Here is a 22237-nt window from a genome sequence, read left to right on the forward strand (position 1 = left end):
GTTGCCTGCTGTGGGTACAGCCCGGGGACAGCTGTGGCAGTGGTGCCTTTCTGGAGAGATCGTAGAACTACAGAATCATAGAATGGCAGGGATTGGAAGAGACCTCCAGAAATCATCTAGCTGAACCCTCCTGCCAGAACAGGATCACCTAGGGCAGGTCACACAGGAACACATCCAGGGGTTTTTTGCAAATGTTTAGAGGAGTCTACTCCACAACCTCTCTGGGCAACCTGCTCCAGGGCCCCATCACCCTCACTGTAAAGAAGTTTTTCCTCATGTTGAGGTGGAACTTCCTGGGTTCCATTTTGTGCCCATTGCCCCTTGTTCTATCACAGGGCACCGCTGAAAAGAGACTGCCCCCTTCTTCTTGACACACATGCTTCAGATATTTATAAACATTAATAGGATCTTCTCTGCATCTTGTCCTTCTTGCTGCTAGGAAAGCAAAGGCATGAGCCAGGTAAGAGCAGGGAAACTGCCTCTTACCATCCATTCCCACTGTGTGAGGCAGGAAGTGTAGTAAAGAATTCACTGTGAAAAATGGGATAAGAATTCTTAGCAACAATTTCTTTCTCTAGCAAAAGACCCTTCTAGGTCCCCTAGCCTAGGATCAGAAGGGTGACTATGAAGACCATCAGCAGTTTTCTGGGTGAGATGATTCTCCTGTTGCTCTGAGCTTTCCAGGAGCCTCCAGCAGTGAAGGACTGGTTTTATACCTCATCATGAAAGCAGCACAGCTTCAGCCTCTGTTCCTTTTTTGATAGAGAGCACTCACAGCCTGACTTTCTGTCACCAGAAAAATGTCATTGTGGACTCAGCCCCAGCTTGCTGTAAGCCATGAGGGTTGATTCATGTGGTGAGAGTGCGTTATGAAAGATTCAAAGCTCCCTAATTCACTGGAGCAACTCCACACCCCGTGGCTAGTCCCTGTCAAGGGTGACTCACTGCCTCACCATCACATGTGGCTTTACCTGCTCAAAACTTCATAGAATCGTAAGAATTATTTGGGTTAGAAGGAAGAGACCTTTAAAAGTCATATAGTCCAACCTCCCTGCACTCAGAAGGGACATCCCCAACTAGAGCAGGTTGCTCAGAGCCCCAAAACAACCTGGCCTGCAATGGTTCCAGGGATGGGGCATCTCCCACCTCTCTGGGAGCCCTGGGCCAGAGTCTTCACCACCCTCAGTATAAAATATTTGTCCCTCTCTCTAGTCTAAATCTTCCTCTTGTAGTTCAAACCATCACTCCTTGTCCTGTCACAACAGGCCCTGCTAAGAAGTCTGTCCCCATCATCCTGATCAGCCCCTTTAAGTACTGAAAGGCCACCAGGAGGTCTCCATGGAGCCACCTTTTTTCCAGGCTGAACAAGCTCAACTCTTTCAGCCTGGCCTCATAGTGAAGTCATAGAGACCTCCCTCTCAAACTCTCCTTCTTCCACTCTTGGTTCACTAAGAACATCAGGAATGGGATTTAAACTAGATGTGGCATAAAAACTTCATTCTAGGTAATGCTAATTTAATTATTTCTCACCAAATGGGGAGTTTCCACCGGAACTGGAGATGCAGATAACCAAGTGCTCTGGACCTGGAGGCTGAAGGTGCCCAGGATCACTCTGGTTCTGGAAGTGCTGGTGAGTCCGCTCCTTGAGTACCGTGCTTAATTTTGGGCCCCTCACTGCAAGAGGGGCATTGAGGTGCTGGAGTGGGTCCAGAGAAGGGCAATGAAACTGGAGAAGGGTCTAGAACACAGAACTTGTGAGAAGCAGCTGAGGGAACTGGGGTTAACTCTGAAGAGGCTGAGGGGAGACCTTCTGGTTCTCTACAGCTCCCTGAATGGAGGTTGCTGCAAGATGGAGGTTGGTCTCTTCTAAAGAACAAGTGATAGGACAAGGGGAAGTAGTCTCAACTTGTACCAAGAGAGGTTTAGCAGGACAGTAGAAGAAGCTTCTTCACTGAAAGGGTTTGGAGTCACTGGACCAGGCTGCCCAGGAAAGTGGTTGAATCCCATCCCTGGAGGTGTTGAAAAGAGGCAGAGATGTGGTGCTGATGAATGTGGTTTAGTACCTGACTTGGTAGTTAGAGGATGGTTAGACTGGGTAAGCTTAAAGGTCTTTTCCAACCAAGACGATTCTGCAACTGATCACCTCTCAGAGATGTTGTGTCCCGGGGCTGGTGTGTTTCACAGAATCACAGAAACGTTCCGGTTGGAAAAGACCCTCAGAATCACCAAGTCCAACCCAGAACCCTGCTCTACAAGGTTCACCCCTATACCATATTGCCAAGCACCAGGTCAAAACGATCTTTAAACACACCCAGCGTTGGTGACTCCACTCCCGCCCCGGGCAGCACATTCCAGTGCCTGACTTCAGGGCCGGCGGGGTCCGGAGAGGAGGCTCCTGCTGGGAATCCTGGCTGACCCCAGTCGCCGGATGCCAGGGAGGGCTGCCAGGGAGGGCTGCCCGGGCCCGCTGCTGCGGCAAGGCCCGCCCCGCCGCCCGTCCCCTCCCCTCCCGTCCCCGCCCGCCGTCACGCAGCCGCCGCCGCAGAGCTCGGGGTGGCGCCGGGCAGGGGTTGGGGCAGGGGCAAACCGCCGCCGGAGGAGGCCGAGGCGGGAGCGCGAGCGCGCTACCGGCTGCTGCCGCCGCGGCGGGGCCAGGTAGGGGGGCGGGGGAGGAGGGAGGTCCCCGGGCCACCCCTCGGGGTAGGGGGGATGGACGGGAGCAGGGCGGTGAGACACGGGTCACGGGTGGGAGCTGAGGGAATCCTCTGCGACCCAGGAGCGGTTTGCCACGTCGTGAAGGCGTAACTGTTCCCTTGCGTAATGCGGGGCGTTAGGAGATGAAGGCCTGTGGGGTGGGGTGAGTGTGACACGGATGGGGCTGAGGCGGCGGCAGGTGGGCGCTGGGGGTGCTGCCATGTGCCCGTCGCATCGCACGATGCCATCGGCTTGTCCCGAGGAGGCCAAGCGCGGGTCGATGCGGGCGTTGGACATCCCCATGACGGGGATTTAAAGGTCGTTCGGGCATGGAGGAGCCGGCAGGGCTCTTGAGAAACACTTCCTCAAGCCGGAATCATTTTGCATCTTCCCACGGAGCAAAGGTCGCAGCTGCACCTGCCTGGGTTTGGCACCATTTTAGGGGTGACATCCCTGACACCTCGCTCGTCTGCACCCCTGGGTTCTGTTTTTCAGGTTGGCAGGTTCATCCTGACACACCAAACCCCCAAACCCTACCCCGAGCAGCCAAACGGATTATTTTTTTTTCCCCCATTTTATTCTGCTTATTCTCAAAACATAGCACTTTTCTTGGGGGGAATGAAGTCAGCTTTCATCTTCTGAACCGAGCAAGGAGCAGCGTGGAGCTGCAGCAGAGCTGTTGCCTCCATTCTGCCTTGTCACAGCCCTTGCTAGGAACAACTCTTGCTGGAGGGTGAAAGACTCAAGGCAGACTTTGGGCATTTGTGGAAAAAAAAGCCCCACCCCAAACCATACCCCTAACAACATTTTTCTGAAGATGAAGCACGAGCTGACTCATTCTTACTGACCGAGGCAGGGTTATGTCTCTGGGGAATATTTATAGCCATGTTGGTTGAAACAGATCCCACCTCATTTCTCAGATGGTCTGGTGAGGATCAGGAGCGTGTTTGCAGTTTGGTTTGCTCAGTGTAATGGATGGTTGAATAATCACCACCCTTGTAGCATTTCACCTGGGAAATTGTAAAGTCATAGAATCAGAGAATTGTTTCAGCTGGTAGAGACCTTTAAGATCAAGTTTTGTCAGAATTACCTCAAAAAAGGGCTGTTACTTAAAAAAAAAAAAAAAAAAGAAAAAAAAAAGAAAAGAAAAGGGGGTTTGAATAGTCCCTCTCCCCCAGCACTCTCCGTTGAAGTTTTATGCTGATACCCAGACTGCATGTTTTCTTCCTGGGAGTGTTTTGGGTGGTGTGATGGTGTGTGGGACATGGCTATTGGTTACCACAGCCCCAGGAGCAATGTGTCCAGCCCTGGTAGAGAAAACCCCATCCACTGGCTCCTGAGCTCTTGTGCAGTGGATGCTTCTCTGGTGTGAGGAGATTAAGCTGTCAAATTGTGCTGGAAGACAAAATGCCCTTCTAACTAGCCATTCCCATGGATCTGGTGCTGGGTGTTCCCGTATCAGGGCTGGGAGTGAAGGACATGTCCCTTCTTGAGTGCTGTGCTAGGGCATGTGCCAGCCTTGCCCCAGCACTGTGCTGGTGGCATGGGGTGGGACAGCAGCACTGCTTACTTCCTTCTCTGGTTTGGGTTGGGAGGGACCCTTAAAGTGTCATCTAGTGCAACTTCCCTGTGGTTGGCAGGGACCTATTCAACTACACTGGGTAGCTCAAAGCTCCATCCAGCCTGGCAAATAGATTGTTAACCTGAATATTGAGTTTAACCTAGAGCGTGTGGCTCTTTGTTCTTCCCTGGCAGCTGCAGTAACTACAGTAGCTGCAGCAAGCTGCAATATCCCCCAGCTTGCCTTAATTGATACTAACCAGTGATAGTTTAATAAGGGGTTGTTGTTCATAATTTGTGCCTGTACAATTAAGAGCAAGCTCTGCCTTTCCTTACTTCTGTAAATATTAGTATAGACCAAATAGTAATATTTACATTGGCTTTTGAGGGGTTTATCTTCTATGTGCTCTGGTGTTTATTGGGCTACAGAGATGTTACACAAACCAGCCTTTAAAACCCAAACCTGCTCCATCATGTGTGTAGCACAGAGGCCTTTGCCAGTGACAGAGGGATGCTGCGTGGGTTTAGTAATACGTGCAGGAGAGAAATGGTTTGCTCCAGAGTCTTAAACTTTGACTCATAGTGCTGCATGGATTATAGGACTTCAGCACAGTAACAAGTTGGGTATTTGCAAACTGTGTGCTTGTATGGGCTTCTCCAGACTCTCAGTGTGCCCAACCCGATGTCTGAGCTCAGCAGGGCTGCTCATGACTTTTATGGGTAACTGTGGCTTTAAATCTCTCCACAATAAGGCTTAGGAACCTGATTCAAAGTAGGTTGTAGTCAGGACTTGAATGAGTTTGGGATCTGAATTGTGAAACTCAAACTGTGGAACTGGTACTATGCTCACCTGGCAGTTTGGGATGTCAGATGGTGGGATGGGGATACTGGTGGTGTGTGGAGCTGGTGGCTCTGGCCAGCCTGTTGGCTTGATGGTTGGAGTCGGTGATCCTAGAGGCCTTTTCCAGTTGAAGCAATTCTATGATTTTGTGAGAACTGAGCCCTGCCCTGCCCTGCCCTGCCTGGCAGCAAAACCAGCACCCTTCATGGTCTGTTATTGATAAAACATATGTCAGTTGGGAAGTGACGCTACACAGGCTGGGGGTCCAGAGAGGCGCTTAAAAGTTGCTTCATAGCAAAGAGTAATTTTTCCTTCACTGAAGGAGATAGATGAAAAGGACATTATTCAATTTTTTTTTTTTTGTCTCTTGAGGCAAGAGGCCCTCATGTGCTTTATTCCTCACACAGACAGCTTGTACCTGGTCTCATAACCTGATCCTATCTGTCCCTCCCAGCTCACACACCAGTGGGATGTGTGCCCTGAGCTCTGCACTTATCTTTTCAGGGGTCCTGGAGACAGGGGAGGTGAAGTGTTCAGAATTAATGTTTACCAGCATGAAATGCTACATGACTACAGATTTATTAGGAAAACATGTGGCTGGAGTAAGGTTACACCCAGCCTTTTTATTTTCTTAGCATTGAACCTGACAGAATCCCATCACAGCAGTTTTATTCCTATTGTGGGTTTTATTGGTATCTTACACTTTTAGATTACTCCTTCCCCTTGTGTACCTATCATCAAGTTGCTAAGTCCATGTAGGGCACCTTTAACATAGGCATGCAAGAGAGTTAGGAAGCAGAGATCAGTTTTTTCTTTGGTTGCAGCCAGTCCTTGCATTGCCAAGAGCACCTCAGGGGTGTGATGCCTGTTGAGTTGGTTTCAATTTAATTGCCCAGAACATCATGTGGTGAAAAGTTTGCCATCTGTGACATTGGAAAGTGGTCAAATGTGGCCTGCTGGAAGTGCTTCATCTCTAATGAAGCCTTCACTAGGGCCTGGCACTTAGAAGACTCCAAAGGAAGCTTCCTATTTTCTCCCTGTGGCAGGTATAAATTCCTGGATGTAGTGCTCACAGCAGCACCTGCAGCTAACTCCTCAGTTCAGATCTTCTTCAGCCATGTCTTGTGTGTACTCCAGTATTTCCTACTCAAGAAAATGAGTATTTTCCTCTTTAGAGCCTGTTACGAATATTCTGTGTGGCCCTCTTGGTTCAGGAGCAGAGGGACATCATCACTCTGAGCTATTTGCGCACTTGGATGAGGATAAAAGCAATGAATTCACTTCAGCCTCAGCCTAATCTGAGTTAATGGGCTGGAATCCCACTGGTGAAAAGCAAGGGCACTTGGTCACGGCCATTCCTTGATCCTTTAAGAGTTTGAATCCCTGTTAAGCATGCTTGTCTTACAACCTGCACTCACACAGGATGTAATCAGTTTTGGTTTCCATCTGTTGAACAAGAGGCTCCTGATTAGAAAGACCAAGAAATGATTATTTTTGGTCGTGCTGACTGCAGCAAGGTTAACCACCATGTGCCCATCTTGTGCTGTCTTCCACATGAAGCAGTTTTAACCACACCATGTGTGCTTTGCATGATTTGCCTTCAATCAGCAGGGATTTGGCTTTCAATATTGCCTCTTAATTATACTAATTGCCTAAGCAGAGATCTTGACATCTCCCACCGTCCTGCAGCCACAGCTCAGATGACAGCAGTGGAGCAGCCTGTCACAGCTCATCGAGCCCATGAGCCTGGCTGCATCCAGGGAAGAGACACAAATGTCAGTGGGAGGCAAACCTGGCTTTATGGGCTTGGATGAAGGGAAAAAACATAACCTACAAAATCCAAACCCAAAGCAAAGAACAATAAAATGTTTTGATTTGGTGAAGTGGCTCAAAGGGCCTGTTGATCAAATAGGTCTGCTGGATGCCACAGTGCAGCTGGCAGAGCAATGCATTATCTTCTGAAATGGTGCTTATTTGATTGTCAAGTGTGAGGATTTTTAACACTTTCAATTTTTGATGATGCTAAGTGGAAATACCCATCAGAGGGTTCTCATGAGACCAGGCTAGGAGGGAAGAAGCATTTCCTGGACACAGAGAGTCCTGAGTGAATATGTTCATCTCTCTGCTGAGTGCTGCCTTGGCTTCGACTTTAGGATATCATCTCCAAGCATTCAGCTTGTGGTGACTTTGGTGAGGAGCAGGAGAATTACTTAAAGAAATCTGTTAATTCTTGGGAGGGGGGGTTGTATGTGTATTTTTACATTTTCTTTATTTTTAGTCCCTTTTTGGGGGAAGGATGGGGGGACAATTGTGGGTGTGTTGTGTTGTTTGGGGGTTTTGGTGGGGGGTGTGTTCGGTTTTGGTTTGTTCGTTTGGGTGTTCGGTTTTAAAGGCTGGATTTGTATATAAGCATTCAACCCCTGCTTTCATGTTTGTGCAAAAATTAGACATTTAGGTCTACAATAAGCAACTAAAACTGCTTGGGGGTATGGAATTCCTTTCTTTTTCTCCTTTAAATTTAACTGTTTAGCTGCTCATGTATTTGGGACTGCATCTTATTACTGAACTATGAGGGAAGAGTCTGCAACTGAAACTATATCATAGTATGCACCCTTGTATCCTACTTGATGTTTTGAGAAGCCTGTTTGCTTTTACATAGCCACCAGATCTATTTTGATCCCTCTAGGACAGGGATTCTTCATTTATGCAGTAGCAACATCCTGCTTTAACTGGCAACAGCTTGTTGGGTGGAGTGCTTGAGGCATTGAGTCGCTGCTAAAACTCCCTATCTGATGCTCGTGGGGTGGTGTGCTTGCCCAGGGGACTGTGACCAAGACACTTAAGAGCGTCCCTCATATTCAGAGCTAGCTGTTTTGTGTGTGCTTCAGAGGAATAGCCTTCTGCTAACATTGGATAGTCTGGAGTCAGGATTGGCAGGCAACTTTTTAAGCATTCACATCCTTGTGTAATAAGCTGCTTGTTAGTGTGGCATAGCCAAAACATCTGTGAATATGGAATTTTAGTGCAACGTCTGGTCTCAAGAGGAGCAGCTTTGTCAGAGTGATTCATCTCCTCAAATGATGGAAGCTTATCTGTGAAGACAGAAGGCATGCACCATTTCAGACTGTTGTACTTTGCTTCCCTAGAACAAATGACTGTACTTGGATAAGGAAGTAGGTTGGGTTGGTTTGTTCCTCCCAGAATCTTGTTTTCTCCTTTGTATATGATAAGGCAGTTTTCTCAGTGGCAGAGAAAACGGGATGCATTAATTTTCTTGGAGGTCACTGAACTAAGAATGGTCAAGGCTTGCTGAAGATGGGAAAGTGAGGACCTGCATGGCAACGTGGGCATCCCTCTCAGCAAAATGTTATGGAGAAAACTGAAGCTGATACCTCACTCTGGGAATTGCAGATAGCTCCAGTCTGCATCTGGCAGCTGCAGCAAGTGGTGTCTCTGACTGCCTGACTTCATGGTGTAGCATCCCTTCAGTCTTTATTTTTCACAACAAACTCATTTTTTCCCCCAGTTGAACACAAAACCACTTAAAAGGTCAGTGTCTAAGGAGATATCTCAGCCTATTAAAAGCAGTAGCAAAGTGAAAGGAAACTGAAGTAGAAGAATGCCCTCTTGTTGATGTTGCTAACACAAATGATACCCATTTGCTGAGCACATGACTTGGGGCCCTAATGCTCTGCATCACAGCACAGATCTGTGGCAAGGGACAGGGGGAATGTTTCTAAGAACTGGTTTTAAATAAAAACCTGCTCTGTAACCTGTTTCTCATCCTTGGTGACAAATGCATGGTAATGTCCTCTGCTGGCTAAAAACCAAAATCAAGTCACACCATTTGCTACAGCTACTTTCTTCAGGCTGTATTTAATTGATAGGTGGTAAATAGAAAATAAAACTGCCTGATAAAGGCTTAAGTTTCTGGATGTGTAAATGAATTAAGTAACTTTCTGAACACTGTAATTTCCTTTTTTTTTTCCCCTCAGAAAATGGCTGTTCCACCTGCTTATGCTGACCTGGGCAAATCCGCCAGAGATGTTTTCAACAAGGGATATGGTAAATAAAAGCCAAAATCAGTTTGGTCTGTCACTGTCTGTCTGATTACTAAAGCTGTTAGAATTTTAGTATTTTTCCCTGATAAATATTCCAATAATTTCCATTAGAATCCAGAGAAAATTTTCAGTCTTAGCTTTACTTTGCCATTCCTCTCTGGGAAGGGAGAGTAGTTTACTGTTTTCTGACATTTGTTCCCCATCTGTTTTGAAAGAAAATTGTGTGTGTGTTGTTTTGACTATTTCCTCGTGTCCTGAATAGGATCATTGATGGCAGTAGTTTGCTTATGAACATACTGATGCTCAGCATGAATAAAGTCATTATTGCCTAATTTGGTCCCAGTTATATTGGTGAGTTCAGTAGGGTTCGAAAGGGGCCTCCAGGAGAGCTGGAGAGGGACATTTTACAAAGGCACATGCCTTTGTGACAGGATGAGAAGTAATGGCTTCAAACTGGAAGAAACTGCATTTGGATTCCACATTGGGAAGAAAATCTTCCCCATGAGGGTGGTGAGGCACTGGAACAGGTTGCCCAGAGAAGTTGTGGAGTTTGCAACCCTGGAAGTGTTCAAAGTGAGGCTGGGTGGGGCCTTGAGCAACCTGGTGTAGTAGGAGGTGTACCTGCTTATGGTAGGGGGATTGGAACTGGATGATCTTTAAGGTCCTTTCCGACCCAAACCATTCTGTGATTCTATGATTAATCAGTCAGATGCCATCTGAAGTATGAGCTGTGTAATCTGCTTCATGAAAGCAGCCTGTAACTGTACCCTTGGTTTAGTTTTAATAGTTCACATGTGATTTAGGTGGGAGTTTTAAGAAAGCAATCAGAAATGCTTTCCAAATTAACAGATACCTAATTCATGTGTTTTACTCCTAGGTTTCGGGTTAATAAAACTTGATTTGAAAACAAAATCTGAAAATGGACTGGTGAGTTTGGAAAGATTTTGAAATCTGAAACTGCCATATTCATTGTGTTTACTGTTTATTAAAATGAATATATAGCCCTTATTCTCCCCTTATCATTTTTCATATATATTATAACCTTGTAAGTTACTTTACATTTATAATGAGAATAGGAGATACAGTGAAGGGCTCCTTTGCAACCATGATCGTGGCCTACTACATAAACAGTGTTGCTGTTTGAGAGTATCACCACGGATTGGGCTCAAGGAAAGGGTCAGTGCTTCCCTCCTGCTTTACTGGGTTGAACGAGCATAAATATGGGGATTTTATCAACGCTTATCAATATCTAAAGAGTGAAGATGGTGGTCACAGGGAATGCAAAACCCAAGCAAGTTTCATAAGGATGTGGCCAGCAAGTTGAAAGAGGTTCTCCCCCAGCTTTACTCTTCCATAGTGAGGCCACATCTGAAATACCACATCCAGTTCCGGGCTCCCCAGTTTGAGAGACAGGAAACTGCTGGAGAGTCCAGTGGAGGGCCATGAAGATGCTGAGGGGCATGGAGTATCTCTCTGAGGAGAAGCGGCTGAGAGCCCTGGGGCTGTTGAGCCTGGAGAAGAGCAGCCCCAGAGGGGATTGTATCAATGCTCAGCAAGAGCTAAAGGCTAGGGGCAAAAGGCTGGGGGCAAGAGGCTGGGAACAGACTCTGCTCACTGGTGCCCAGGGACAGGACAAGGGGCAAAGGGCAAAAACTGGACCCCAGGAGGTTCCACCTGAGCAGGACAAAATTCTTTGCTGTGAGGGTGCTGAGCCCTGGAGCAGGCTGCCCAGAGAGGTTGTGGAGTCTCCTTCTCTGGAGAGCTTACGCCCCGCCCCCCCCCCCCCCCCCCCCCCCCCCCCCCCCAGCCATCGTGATCCTGGGCACGCTGCTGTGGGTGCCCTGCTTTAGCAGAGGGGTTGAACTGGATGATCTCCAAAGATCCCTGCCAACTCCCACCATGTTGGATTTCAGGGATTTGTTTTCCAAGGGTGCCTCCTGCAGTCACTAAACAAGCAGAGTTGCAGTGTAGCTGTGTTCTGGAGCTGTTTATTTAGAGTATCTCTATGAAGCGTTTGGCAGACTGGCATGTTGATTCAGATACACCTTGTGCAGTTATCAAAGAAGCTCCTTGGTCTGTGGTGAGAGTTAGCCACACTCCTTTCCTATATCCACTCCCTTATCATGCAATGCCTTTTCTCACTTTTTTTCTCTTTCTTTGTGGGATAGGACTATGTTCATATTAAGCACTAGCAACCACATCCTTAAACCTTCTGAGAACTCTGCACTATTGAACCATATCACAAATTTTAATGACTAGTATGTCCTACAAGTATTTGCCTGTTTACAAATATATATTATATATATATGGTTGTTTTTTGGTTTTTTCCCCTTTTCTTTTAGGAATTCACAAGCTCAGGTTCAGCTAACACAGAAACAAGCAAAGTTAATGGTAGTTTGGAAACAAAATACAAGTGGGTGGAGTATGGATTGGTGTTCACAGAAAAGTGGAACACTGACAACACACTAGGCACCGAGATTACACTTGAAGATCAGGTAATTTTTGGCTCACGTGTTGCAATTTACCAATTAACTTAAGCTCTAATTATAGATCCAACCAGTGAATTTCTTTTCTGTTCAGCTTGCTCGTGGCCTGAAGCTGACCTTTGACTCCACCTTCTCTCCTAACACTGGGTAAGAAGTAAGGCATTTTTTATTTTATATTTTAGTTTTTCAGAATACTGTCTTCCTTCCTTACTCCTCCTGTCCTGAGATACTGAGGCAGTAAACAGCCTGTGTGTGATGCAATCATGTACATCTGATTCCAATCTTAGTGTTAACAATCCTTTTTTAATCCTAAACCATAGCAAGCTAAATACAATAACTTGAACATTACAGTCAGATCATGCTGTGAGGAAAAGGTTTTGTTTGCGCTCCTATGGTGTATTTCTGGCCATGTCAGAGGATGAGCTACTGTCTGACTAAAACAAGTCAGCTGTAATGCAAAACTTAACAAGCTCCAGGAGCCAGTTTGCCACAACTCTAATAGGTTCACACAGTAATTGGGCTCTTCTCCAGAGCTGAATTTATCATTGGAATTCTTGCTGGCCGCAGTGTGCCTTGGTGGTGGATGAGTGTTTCTGATGCAGCAATTGGATTCCATGTTTTATGTGGGCCAAAGGGATTAAGCAGCAGCTGTAGGTTGAGATGTTGGTTTATTTCCCTTCCCCCACCCCGATTATCTTTTTTGCAAGCACTGCTGCTAGTAAGCCAAAATGCTCTGCATGTTAGCTTCCCAGCATGTTGTGCTGCTGGCTGATGGGGTAACAGTCCCCGTGGAGATTTCATCTTGGCTTTGAGACTGTCCTCTGCAGTCAGCTTCCAGTCCATTCCCAGTTCTGCATTAACTGGGTAGTTTTGTATTTGTTAATCAGAATAATTTCTGGTGTTTGTTGCGAATTGTTTCTTAGCTGGTAGGATTCTTAAATTAAAAAGCAAAAACCTGTATGAGAACAAATTACAGCCCTGTAGCTTACTTCTGAGGCACTTCACGGGTATTCTAGTGTCTAAGTTACAAGGGTTTGCTTGCTGGGGGACTATTATAATGTGAATAAATGGAACGAGATTCCATCCTGGTGGGACCTGGTTTATGTTGACAGGTATGGTGGTGAGACAAAGTTCAGTTCTTCCCCACACACAAAGAAACCACGGCTAACTCAGTCGGAGAAGCGAAAATGGATGAGCTATATTTACAAGCAGGATGAAATGCAGATGGATATATACACAACATACAGTATTTACAATACGTACAGAAATACACAGCAAAGAATGTAATACAGAACAAAGCTTTCCCTCCTCCAGCCAGGAGGGTTCCCCCGGCCCCCACCCCCCCACCCCGTACCCCCTCTCTCCCCCTACCTCCCTTTTTTCCCAAAAAGGGTTAGAGAGAGAGAAAAGAGAATTATTAAGGAGGAAATTCTGTTAGCTCAAAGCGTATGCAAGAATTATTCTTATCTGTTAGTTCAAGGTTAACTCCATCCCGCAGCTGTTGCTCAGAGAGAGACTGAAACAGACAGGCTGAAAAGACAGAACTGAACTCACTGAGACTCAACCAGAACTAAAACTTAAAGTTGCATTCTACCAATCTACCAATGAAATTAATTTAGAATATCTTGTTTTTGTTATTATTCCAAAACATTCATCCAGAGTGTTCCAGCAACTTTCCCTTTCTTAAAGGCACAGCCTAAAACGGTCACAACAGGGATGCATTACATTGGAATATGATACACCCTCTCCTTACTACTTACTGGCTGTGAAGGGTCTTTCAACAGGGAAAATTTTTTAGGAGAGCTCTGTGTTCACTTGCCCCCATCCCTGTGGACTTCTACAGAAGTTGCACATGAGCTGATGCAGGTGCTTTTGGCACTCCTGCTCTTTATTTCTGATTTTGGAAAAAACCCAAGAAATTCCCAAGTCTGAAAGTAATGATAGCAATAATGATGGAACAATCTCCATTTGGGTCTGATAGAACACTGACACAGTTCTTGGTAGCTGAAGCAAAAAGTTGGTTTGAAATTTCAAATTAGACTGACTTTTCCAAAGGATTTCAATAGAAGACTTGGTCAAAGACAGGAGATGCTCATAGGGTAAAAAGAGAAAATAATCTTAAATAAGAGTAGCTGAGTATATCAGATGTAACCCTTTTGCCTTCTGAGAGTGTGCACCTTTGATGTAAACCAACCCAAGAACACATAAGAAGCTATTGTTTTGGCCAATGGTAGAAAATGAAGCAAGTGACTCAGGAAAGTTTATTTCTGTGTTAACTCTGCAGCCTTCCCAATGGCTGTAACCATTCAGCTTCCTAAAGCATCCTGAAGAAAAAGCAAGGTGTCAGAGCCCCTGAAGCAGCCTCCTTCCTTATCAGCAGAAACTTTCCCTCAGGAAGATGGAGGCTTAGGAGTGATTTCTTAACATCTGTCACAGCAAATGTATAAAACCAGACCAACTGCTGTTGCCTTTCTGTGGCGACCCTGTAAACGAGTTCAGTTTCCATTCCTTCTCTGCATCTACCTAGTTTCCCAAACCATCAGATTAGCTGGAGATAGGCATTTGTCACCTCTCATCTGACTTACTGTGCTGCTGCTTTTCAGCACACACAACCCAGGAGTGCTTCGTGCGGCTCCATACCACATTCTACTGCTTAATTGCAAATAGTTCACTGTAGCTGAATTAGGAGCTTGCAGGTGTGAAAGGCAAAAAGGTGACGTGTCCCATGGCTCTCTCCAGGTATGTATATTTTGTCCTCAAGAACTGTTAGACTGATTTCAGCAACTGGTTTGATTGAATTGCTACCTTTGAGGGTACCTTTTTCAAGATAAGACTTTTCTATTTTCTCTTTAGGAAAAAGAGTGCTAAGGTTAAGACAGGGTACAAGAGGGAACACATCAACATCGGCTGTGACATGGATTTTGATATTGCTGGTCCCTCAATACGTGGAGCCCTGGTGCTCGGCTATGAGGGGTGGCTGGCAGGTTATCAGATGACCTTCGAGAGCGCCAAGTCTAGAGTCACCCAGAGCAACTTTGCTGTTGGCTACAAGACCGATGAATTCCAGCTTCACACCAATGTGTAAGTAACAGCAGCAGGCACTGAACATGAATTTGAAAGGGTTTTACTGCTTACTAGAACAACAAATAGGATGGAGTTCCAGCAGTGTGGAAAGAGAGAATGGTGGATTGGCAATTATTTCTTCTATTACTTCTGTTTGAAATTACTGCTTCTCTGCCCTAGTGAGGCCTCATCTAGAGTACTCTGTCCAGTTCTGGGCTCCCCAGTTCCAGAAGGACAGGAAGGTGCTTGAAAGGGTGCATCAAAGGCCTACAAAGTTGATTAGGGGACTGGAACATCTCTCTTATGAAGAAAGGCTGAGAGGCTTAGAGCTTTTTAGCTTGGAGAGGAGAAGACTGAGGGGGATCTCATCAATGCTTATAAATACTTCAAGGGTGGGTGTCAGGAGGATGGGGCCAGGCTTTTTTAAGTGGTGCCCAGCAACAGGACAAGAGGTAATCGGCACAATCCTGAACGTAGGGAGCTTCATCTGAACTTGAGCAAGGGCCTTCTTGATGTTGAGGTGGTGGAGCACTGGAGCAGGCTGCCCAGAGAGGCGGTTGAGGCTCTCTCTCTGGAGTCATCAAAAAACCTGTGCAGCCTGCTCTAGGTGAACCTGCTCTGGCAGGGGGGGGTTGAACTAGTTGATCTCCAAAGGTCCCTACTAAGCCCTGTCATTCTGTGATGTAAGGTGCTTTTTTAGTGAACTCTCTGGGTGATGGAGTGCATGATGGGAGTTGAACTTGCTGCACACCCAGGCACCCAATGCCTAGTAGAATCTATTAGTGGAATAATAAAACAAGTAGGCTATAAGATTATCCTTTATGAAAGCTGAAATAAGAGCAATGCCTTTCTTTTGCACATGTCAAAATGAAACAAAATGATTGTTTGATCTGTAGATGAACAAGTACAGGCCAAAGGAAATTAATGGGAGAGATAAGGACTGTGTTGGTTCTGAGCACAAGCCTATGAGGAGAGGCTGAGGGAGCTGGGGTTGCTTAGCCTGGAGAAGAGGAGGCTCAGAGGAGACCTTATTGCTGTCTACAACTACCTGAAGGGAGGTTGTAGCCAGGAGGGGGTTGGTCTCTTCTCCCAGGCAAGCAGCACCAGAACAAGAGGACACAGTCTTAAGCTGTGCCAGGGGAGGTTGAGGCTGGATGTTAGGAAGAAGTTCTTCACAGAAAGAGAGATTGGCCATTGGGTTGTGCTGCCCAGGGAGGTGGTGGAGTCACCATCACTGGGGGTGTTTAGGAAGAGCCTGGATGAGGCACTTGGTGCCATGGTTTAGTTGATTAGATGGTGTTGGGTGATAGGTTGGACTTGATGATCTCAAAGGTCTTTTCCAACCTGCTTTATTCTATTCTATTCTAGTACTGGGAGGGATATGATGGAAAAGTTCGGTTTGCTATTACAGCTCCTAATAATTATTTACACAAGCATTTGTCCTTTTTGAATGCACAAACAATAGGAAACCAGGACCAAATTCCACAAACCCCTTAATTTCTCTGTCTCCTGATCCTCTTCTGCCTCTGGGGAAGAGAGTTTCTGAGGATGAGGTAATCTCTAATCCATTCCTCCATCCCTCCCTTTCCCATTCCCTTGGGTAACTGGATAGTTTGCACATAGCAGAGCTACTGCAGGCTGTTCCCATTCAGGGGCTGAACAACTGTTCTGTCTTCCTGGAGCTACTGTTTCAAAGGCTTTCTGTTCTGTTTCATGGTGTGTGGCAGAGATCTGGTTTAGGAAGCTCCTGCTGCCTTACAGCACAACTGAACCTTCACAGCCCAGACAGTATGTCTGAAAGATTGCCAAAGCTCAAAAACGTGGGCAGAAAACGTGTCTCTAAACAAGTGGAGTCCCCTCCACGCTGAGTTACTCCTTCAAGCACAATGACTTTCAGTTTTGCTATACTGTGGCAGTTCAAAACATTGTATTACTGGGTTTTGCTATAAAAAAAGCTTGAATTATTACTACTTTTAATGAAAGCAACAGAAGAAAATAGCTGTAGTAGCAGCAGAGGCTCAGATCTTACTGTACTGTTTCTTAGTTCACTGTTAACTGTACAGAGGTAATAAATCATCCACCTGGTTTAGTGTTTCTCGGAAGGCATGCAGGGACTCTCTTGGTGGTGGAGCAGGAATTAATTTTTTGGTACAGAACAAGCAGTTTATATAGGAAAAATTGAGCAGGCTAAGCAGTTCCCTGACATTCTTGCACCACTGCTGCTAATTGAATTTTCTCCTTTGATATGCAGCTGTCCATTGTTATCTTCATCCCATATCAGGCTGAGCTTCTCCAGCATGTGCACAAGCATCCTTCTGTCTCATCCTTCTGTCTCGCACTTCAGGTTGTTTACTGCAGTCAGCTCTTCTTTATCACCAGGCCATTCCTCTGTTGTCAGCAGCCTGTTGTTCTTTCTTGTCCTGAAACCTTCCATAGATACCTTCTGCTTTCCCACAAGTATTCATACTCTAGCAATTGACAGGCAAGCCCCTAAGTGTGTGTCAGGAATACACATTTCATTATTAATAGGCTAGTTGGGTATTTGATGTGTTTCAGCCCCAGAACATGCCAGTTTTTATCTAATCCCAGAAGCAGTGGTGTGTGGAGCTCCCAACACCAGCCTGCTCAGGTGCTGTTGCACCTGGACAGTTCAGGGTTTCACAGGGGTGCTGTGGCAGAGCTGGTAATTTCACTAATTTCACTCCATGGGGCTTGAAGCAGCATCTTTTGTTACTGGTATAACACAGACCATCTGGAGACTTCAGAAAGTTGCTCTCCTTAGTGGCGCCTTCCTTAATAAATTCATTTTCATGAGACTTGTGTTGTTATTTTTTCTACATCTGAAAAGTGCTGCTATTGCCATTAATAATAAGAGTAAATTGGCTTAAATAAGTAATGGACTTAAAAAGAGGATTGACTTTATTTTTTACTACAAAGAGGTAGAGCTGGATAATTTCTAGTTTGAAATGTGACTTTCCTAATTTTTTAAGCATAGCTTAGACCACCCCCTGCTAATGTTGCAGGTCAAGACAAAAACTGTGCGGGAGCCTTGCACAGAACCTGCCTGTATAGCCCATTCTCCTCAGTCCTTTATAATGCCTCCTTTTCTTGAGAGCCAGGCGACGCCGTTAGATGTGAGCTTCAGTCTTACCTGAATTAACTACTGTAGTGTTTTTCTGGAAGGATGGTTCTGACAATTTAAAAGGCTGCAGTTTGTCAGAGGAGGGAAAGTGGAGAGATTCTAAATCCACCCCTTTTAAATCATTAAAGATTTGGTATAGTCTAATAATTGGAATCAGATTGTTTTATGATTTGGAAATAACCATAAGTATTATAGTTTAGAAAGAATCGCAATTATTGTCTTTGCAGGGGTCTTCCTGTGGTTTAGTATTTCCTTGGTCAATATCTCAGTTTCCTCTTTGAAGACAATGAGCGAAATGGCAATTCATATGCTTGCTGCTTGCAAGGAGTTTATGGCTTTTAAAAGTTTTTATCTGCATGCTCTAAGGTTTTGCATTTTATTTACCACACTTTATTCTCTGTGCTGTCATTAGTAACTGGAAGGTGTGCTGCCCAGTAGCCCAAGGCTGTCATTCTTCAGCTGCTGGCCAATGCGCCCTGCAAAGCAAAATCAGTTTAATTTCAGTTTCAGACCCAGAGACACCTATAGTACAGATGTACCATAAGGAAATGGTGTTCACGAGATGTTAAATTGGCATCTTTATTTGGGATACAGCATCTGTCTGTGCCTGGTATCTTTGGGCACAGACTGGAACCCAGGAGGTTCCATCTGAACATACAGAAAAACTCCTTTCTGTGAGAGTTCTGGAGCCCTGGCCCAGGTTGCCCAGAGAGGTTGTGGAGTCTCCTTCTCTGGAGAGATTCCAACCCCCCCTGGCCATTGTGCTCCTGGGCAAGCTGCTGTGGGTGCCCTGCTGGAGGAGGGGATTGGACTGGGTGATCTCCAGAGATCCTTTCAAACCCCACCGTGCTGGGATTCTGGGATATATAGAGAAGAACAGATCTCTCTACTACAAAGGCTCCCATCTACAGAGAAGAGGAAACCATCATGAGTAGTCTATTTTTGATAGGTTGTCACAGTTTTGGTTTTTATAAGTTCCCTATACTTTTTTTTCCCCTCTGAATTACAGTAATTACCAATGAACACCAGCATTTAAAACCCACTTCAGAACCAACCTGGCCTAATACATACATAGAATACATAGAATAAACCAGGTTGGAAGAGACCTTCAAGATCATCGCGTCCAACCCATCAACCAATCCAACACCACCTAAACAACTAACCCATGGCACCAAGCACCCCATCAAGTCTTCTCCTGAAAACCTCCAGTGATGGCAACTCCACCACCTCCTCAGGCAGCCCATTCCAATGGGCAATCACTCTGTCTCTGTCTCAGTTGTTACAGGGATATTAGACGAGGTGTAAGCCAGCGTTCTGCAAATACAGCTCTTACAGGGGGAAAGAACTGAGGTGACTGTTGGGGGATGCGGTTTAAAATGAGACTAATGCATTGCTTCCAGGAATGATGGCACGGAGTTCGGCGGCTCCATTTACCAGAAGGTGAACAACAAACTGGAAACCGCCGTGCAGCTTGCCTGGACAGCTGGGAACAGCAACACACGCTTTGGAATAGCAGCCAAGTATCAGATTGACCCAGATGCCTCATTTTGTGTGAGTGCCCTGCACCTACAGCTGTAAACATCTGAAAACAGGCTCTCTGGGTGGGAATGGGAAGCGCTTTTGCATCAGTGAAGGATATCTTGATGCAGTTTCCTGTGAAGAGTTGGCTCGTAGGTCCCTTTGTCTTGTTTTTGGCAGCATGAGAGCGCAACATTGGATCTTCCTTAGAAGTGACACATAATGTTTTATTGTAGCATTGGGCACTGCTTGGAGAACTTTTCCCTAACCTTCTTGATAAAACTAAAAGCCATGTTAATAGAAACATTATTGCCTATAGCAACTGTGGATTGCTGGAGATTTTGCATTTAAGTTATGGCAAAATTAACTTCTTTTTGTGATTTAAAACATGAAATTCTTCACCTGCTTAAAAGGTGTGACTTTCTGGGGTGCATTAAGAAGGGTGTCATCAGCAGGTTCTTCCCCGCTACTCTGCCCCAGTGAGGCCACAGCTGGAGTATTGTGTCCAATCTTGGGCTCCCCAGTTCAAGAGAGAGAGGGAACTACTGGAGGGAGTCCAGTGGAGGCTACAAAGATATTGAGGGGACTGGAGTATCTCTTACAAGCAAAGGCTGAGAGCCCTGGGGCTGTTGAGCCTGGAGAAGAGCAGCCCCAGAGAGGATCTGGTCAATGCTTGTCAAGAAGCTAATGGGTGGAGGGCAAAAGGCTGGAGCCAGACTCTTGTCAGTGGTACCCAGTGACAGGACAAGGGGCAAAGGGCACAGACTGGAACCCAGAAGGTTCCATCTGCACAGAAGGAGAAACTTCTTTGGTGTGAGGGTACTGAGCCCTGGAGCAGGCTGCCCAGAGAGATTGTGGAGTCTTTCTCTGGAGAGATTCCAAAGCCCCCTGGACACTGTGATCCTGGCAAGCTGCTGTGAGTGCCCTGCTTTAGTAGGGGGGTTGGGCTGGATGATCTCCAGAGATCCCTTCTAACCACCACCATGCTGGGACTCTGACTTAATTTTCAAGGGGGAAGGACTTTGAGGAAAGCTACCAAACTACTTACAGTATTTTTTCCATTTAAGGCTAAAGTGAACAACTCCAGTCTGATTGGATTAGGATACACTCAGATTTTAAAGCCAGGTAAGCTTATGGAGAAGAAATTCAGAATCAACAACGTGACATTTTAATCCTGAAATACTGGAATTTTTTTGTGACACAATGTGATCAATGTTGCTGTTCCCCTTGGCAAGCCAGTAATGAACTTTTTCCAGAGACTGCTCTGTTAATTTTGGATGTCTATTGGAAACAGAATTGGAGACCACCGTCTACTGCTGTCAGATCCTCTTTTATGTTGATATAAACTGTATCTACAGTTATTTTTTTTCCACAGATAAATAAATGCATTTTTAGTACTTTCAGAACCTTCTTATTGCTGATTTATTTTGTTTGAAAATGTGACCTTCTCAAGGTTCCATGGTCCAGGAAGAAGACAGTCTTGCTGTGAAATTGGTTTTAATGTGGCTAAATAAATCTACTGCCAGAATTACAAAGAGATGGACATGAGAGATTACAGCAGAAGAAGCTTGGGCATTTTCATACCTAGATTTTGGGTTGGAAAGCTGGGTTTGTATCAAGGTCTCATTTTTTCATAATACTGGACTGTAAAATTAGATTAGTCAGTAGACCAGCAGCAGTGAATTGGCTCAGAGCTTTAATTACTTGGAGTGGAAAAAAAAGCAGATTTATCTCACTGTGATTTATTACAGTTTTTGTAATTCATAAAGATTTCAAATCTGCAAATCTTTTAAAAACATCCAGTCCTGTTATCCTGGCTACCCAAGATATTAAAGCAGCAACACAGACCCTACACTTGCCGAACCTAAAGCTCCTCCCAAGTTTTAACAGTTGTTTTTTACTCTTCCCTTTCTCTCTCAGGTATCAAAATGACACTGTCAGCTTTGTTGGACGGCAAGAATGTCAACGCAGGTGGTCACAAACTTGGTCTAGGATTGGAATTTGAAGCATAAGGAGTGGTTCTATGATGGCTACTTTCAAAATACAGCATATCTACCTTCAGAATATAGTGTACCTTTCAAATGTTTTGTCTGGGATGCAAGTTTTGCTCGGTATCAGTTCTGATAGTCCTGGTTAAAGACAGTTAGGCTTTAAAAATGATGTTGTTAAAGAAATGGAGACAAAAGCATAAAGCTAATTCCTAATTCCAGGTTGGTTTGGTGGTGGTGTTGGGTTTTTTTGTTGTTGTTGGGTTTTTTTATTATTATTGGCCATGACACCTGTCAGCTGCCACAATATAGGAAGTAGAAAGATATTAATTACCAATATATTGACTGCACATGGAAAATGTTAATGTGGCATAAAAACTACAATGCGAAGAATCACAAACCATTATTAGTACTGTTAATTCTGCAAGCAAAATGTTCTGGCACGTAAGGTTTCAGTTCATGGTGGAATGTGCAAACTTGTCTGAAAAAGGGATTTTTTTTAGAAACAATTATTTTTGTAGATAGGCATTTCATGAAAAATGGTTTGTCTTTTTTTGTTATCTTCCACCTACAGCTGTCTCCAGAATGCTTTAGGTTGTCCAATCTGTTTAAGTCCATTGTGGAGGTTTGATGTGACTCAGCCAATACTACCTGTCCTGTGTTGTGGTTCCTTTCCCCTGCTCTGACTGGGAAGCTTATAAGATAGGGCCATAATCAGGGAAGAGTTTGTAACTGCAAACCTGTAGTTGCATCACTGAATTTAAAATGGACTTTTGTTTTATTGCCACTTTTTTTCAGCAACTAAATGGGTGCATTTTTAGAGTCTTCCATTTTGTGTGGAACTAGACCCCAAAATGTTGTACTTGACACTACCAAAAAGGGAT

The 22237-nt window shown here is 45.2% G+C and overlaps 1 protein-coding gene across 1 annotated transcript; it reads left to right on the plus strand.

Annotated features, from left to right (window-relative positions):
* Positions 1–2522: 2522 nt before the first annotated feature.
* Positions 2523–21609, plus strand: VDAC1 (voltage dependent anion channel 1). The gene is made up of 9 exons (XM_054168290.1): positions 2523–2655; positions 9091–9160; positions 10034–10083; positions 11499–11651; positions 11737–11789; positions 14496–14723; positions 19248–19398; positions 20433–20490; positions 21286–21609. The coding sequence occupies exons 2-9, from the start codon at positions 9094–9096 to the stop codon at positions 21375–21377; spliced, it is 852 nt and encodes a 283-aa protein (XP_054024265.1). The 5' UTR covers positions 2523–2655; positions 9091–9093; the 3' UTR covers positions 21378–21609.
* The last annotated feature ends 628 nt before the right edge of the window (positions 21610–22237 follow it).

This window comes from Dryobates pubescens, chromosome 16 (genome assembly GCF_014839835.1).
Source record: "Dryobates pubescens isolate bDryPub1 chromosome 16, bDryPub1.pri, whole genome shotgun sequence".
NCBI classification, from domain to species: domain Eukaryota; kingdom Metazoa; phylum Chordata; class Aves; order Piciformes; family Picidae; genus Dryobates; species Dryobates pubescens.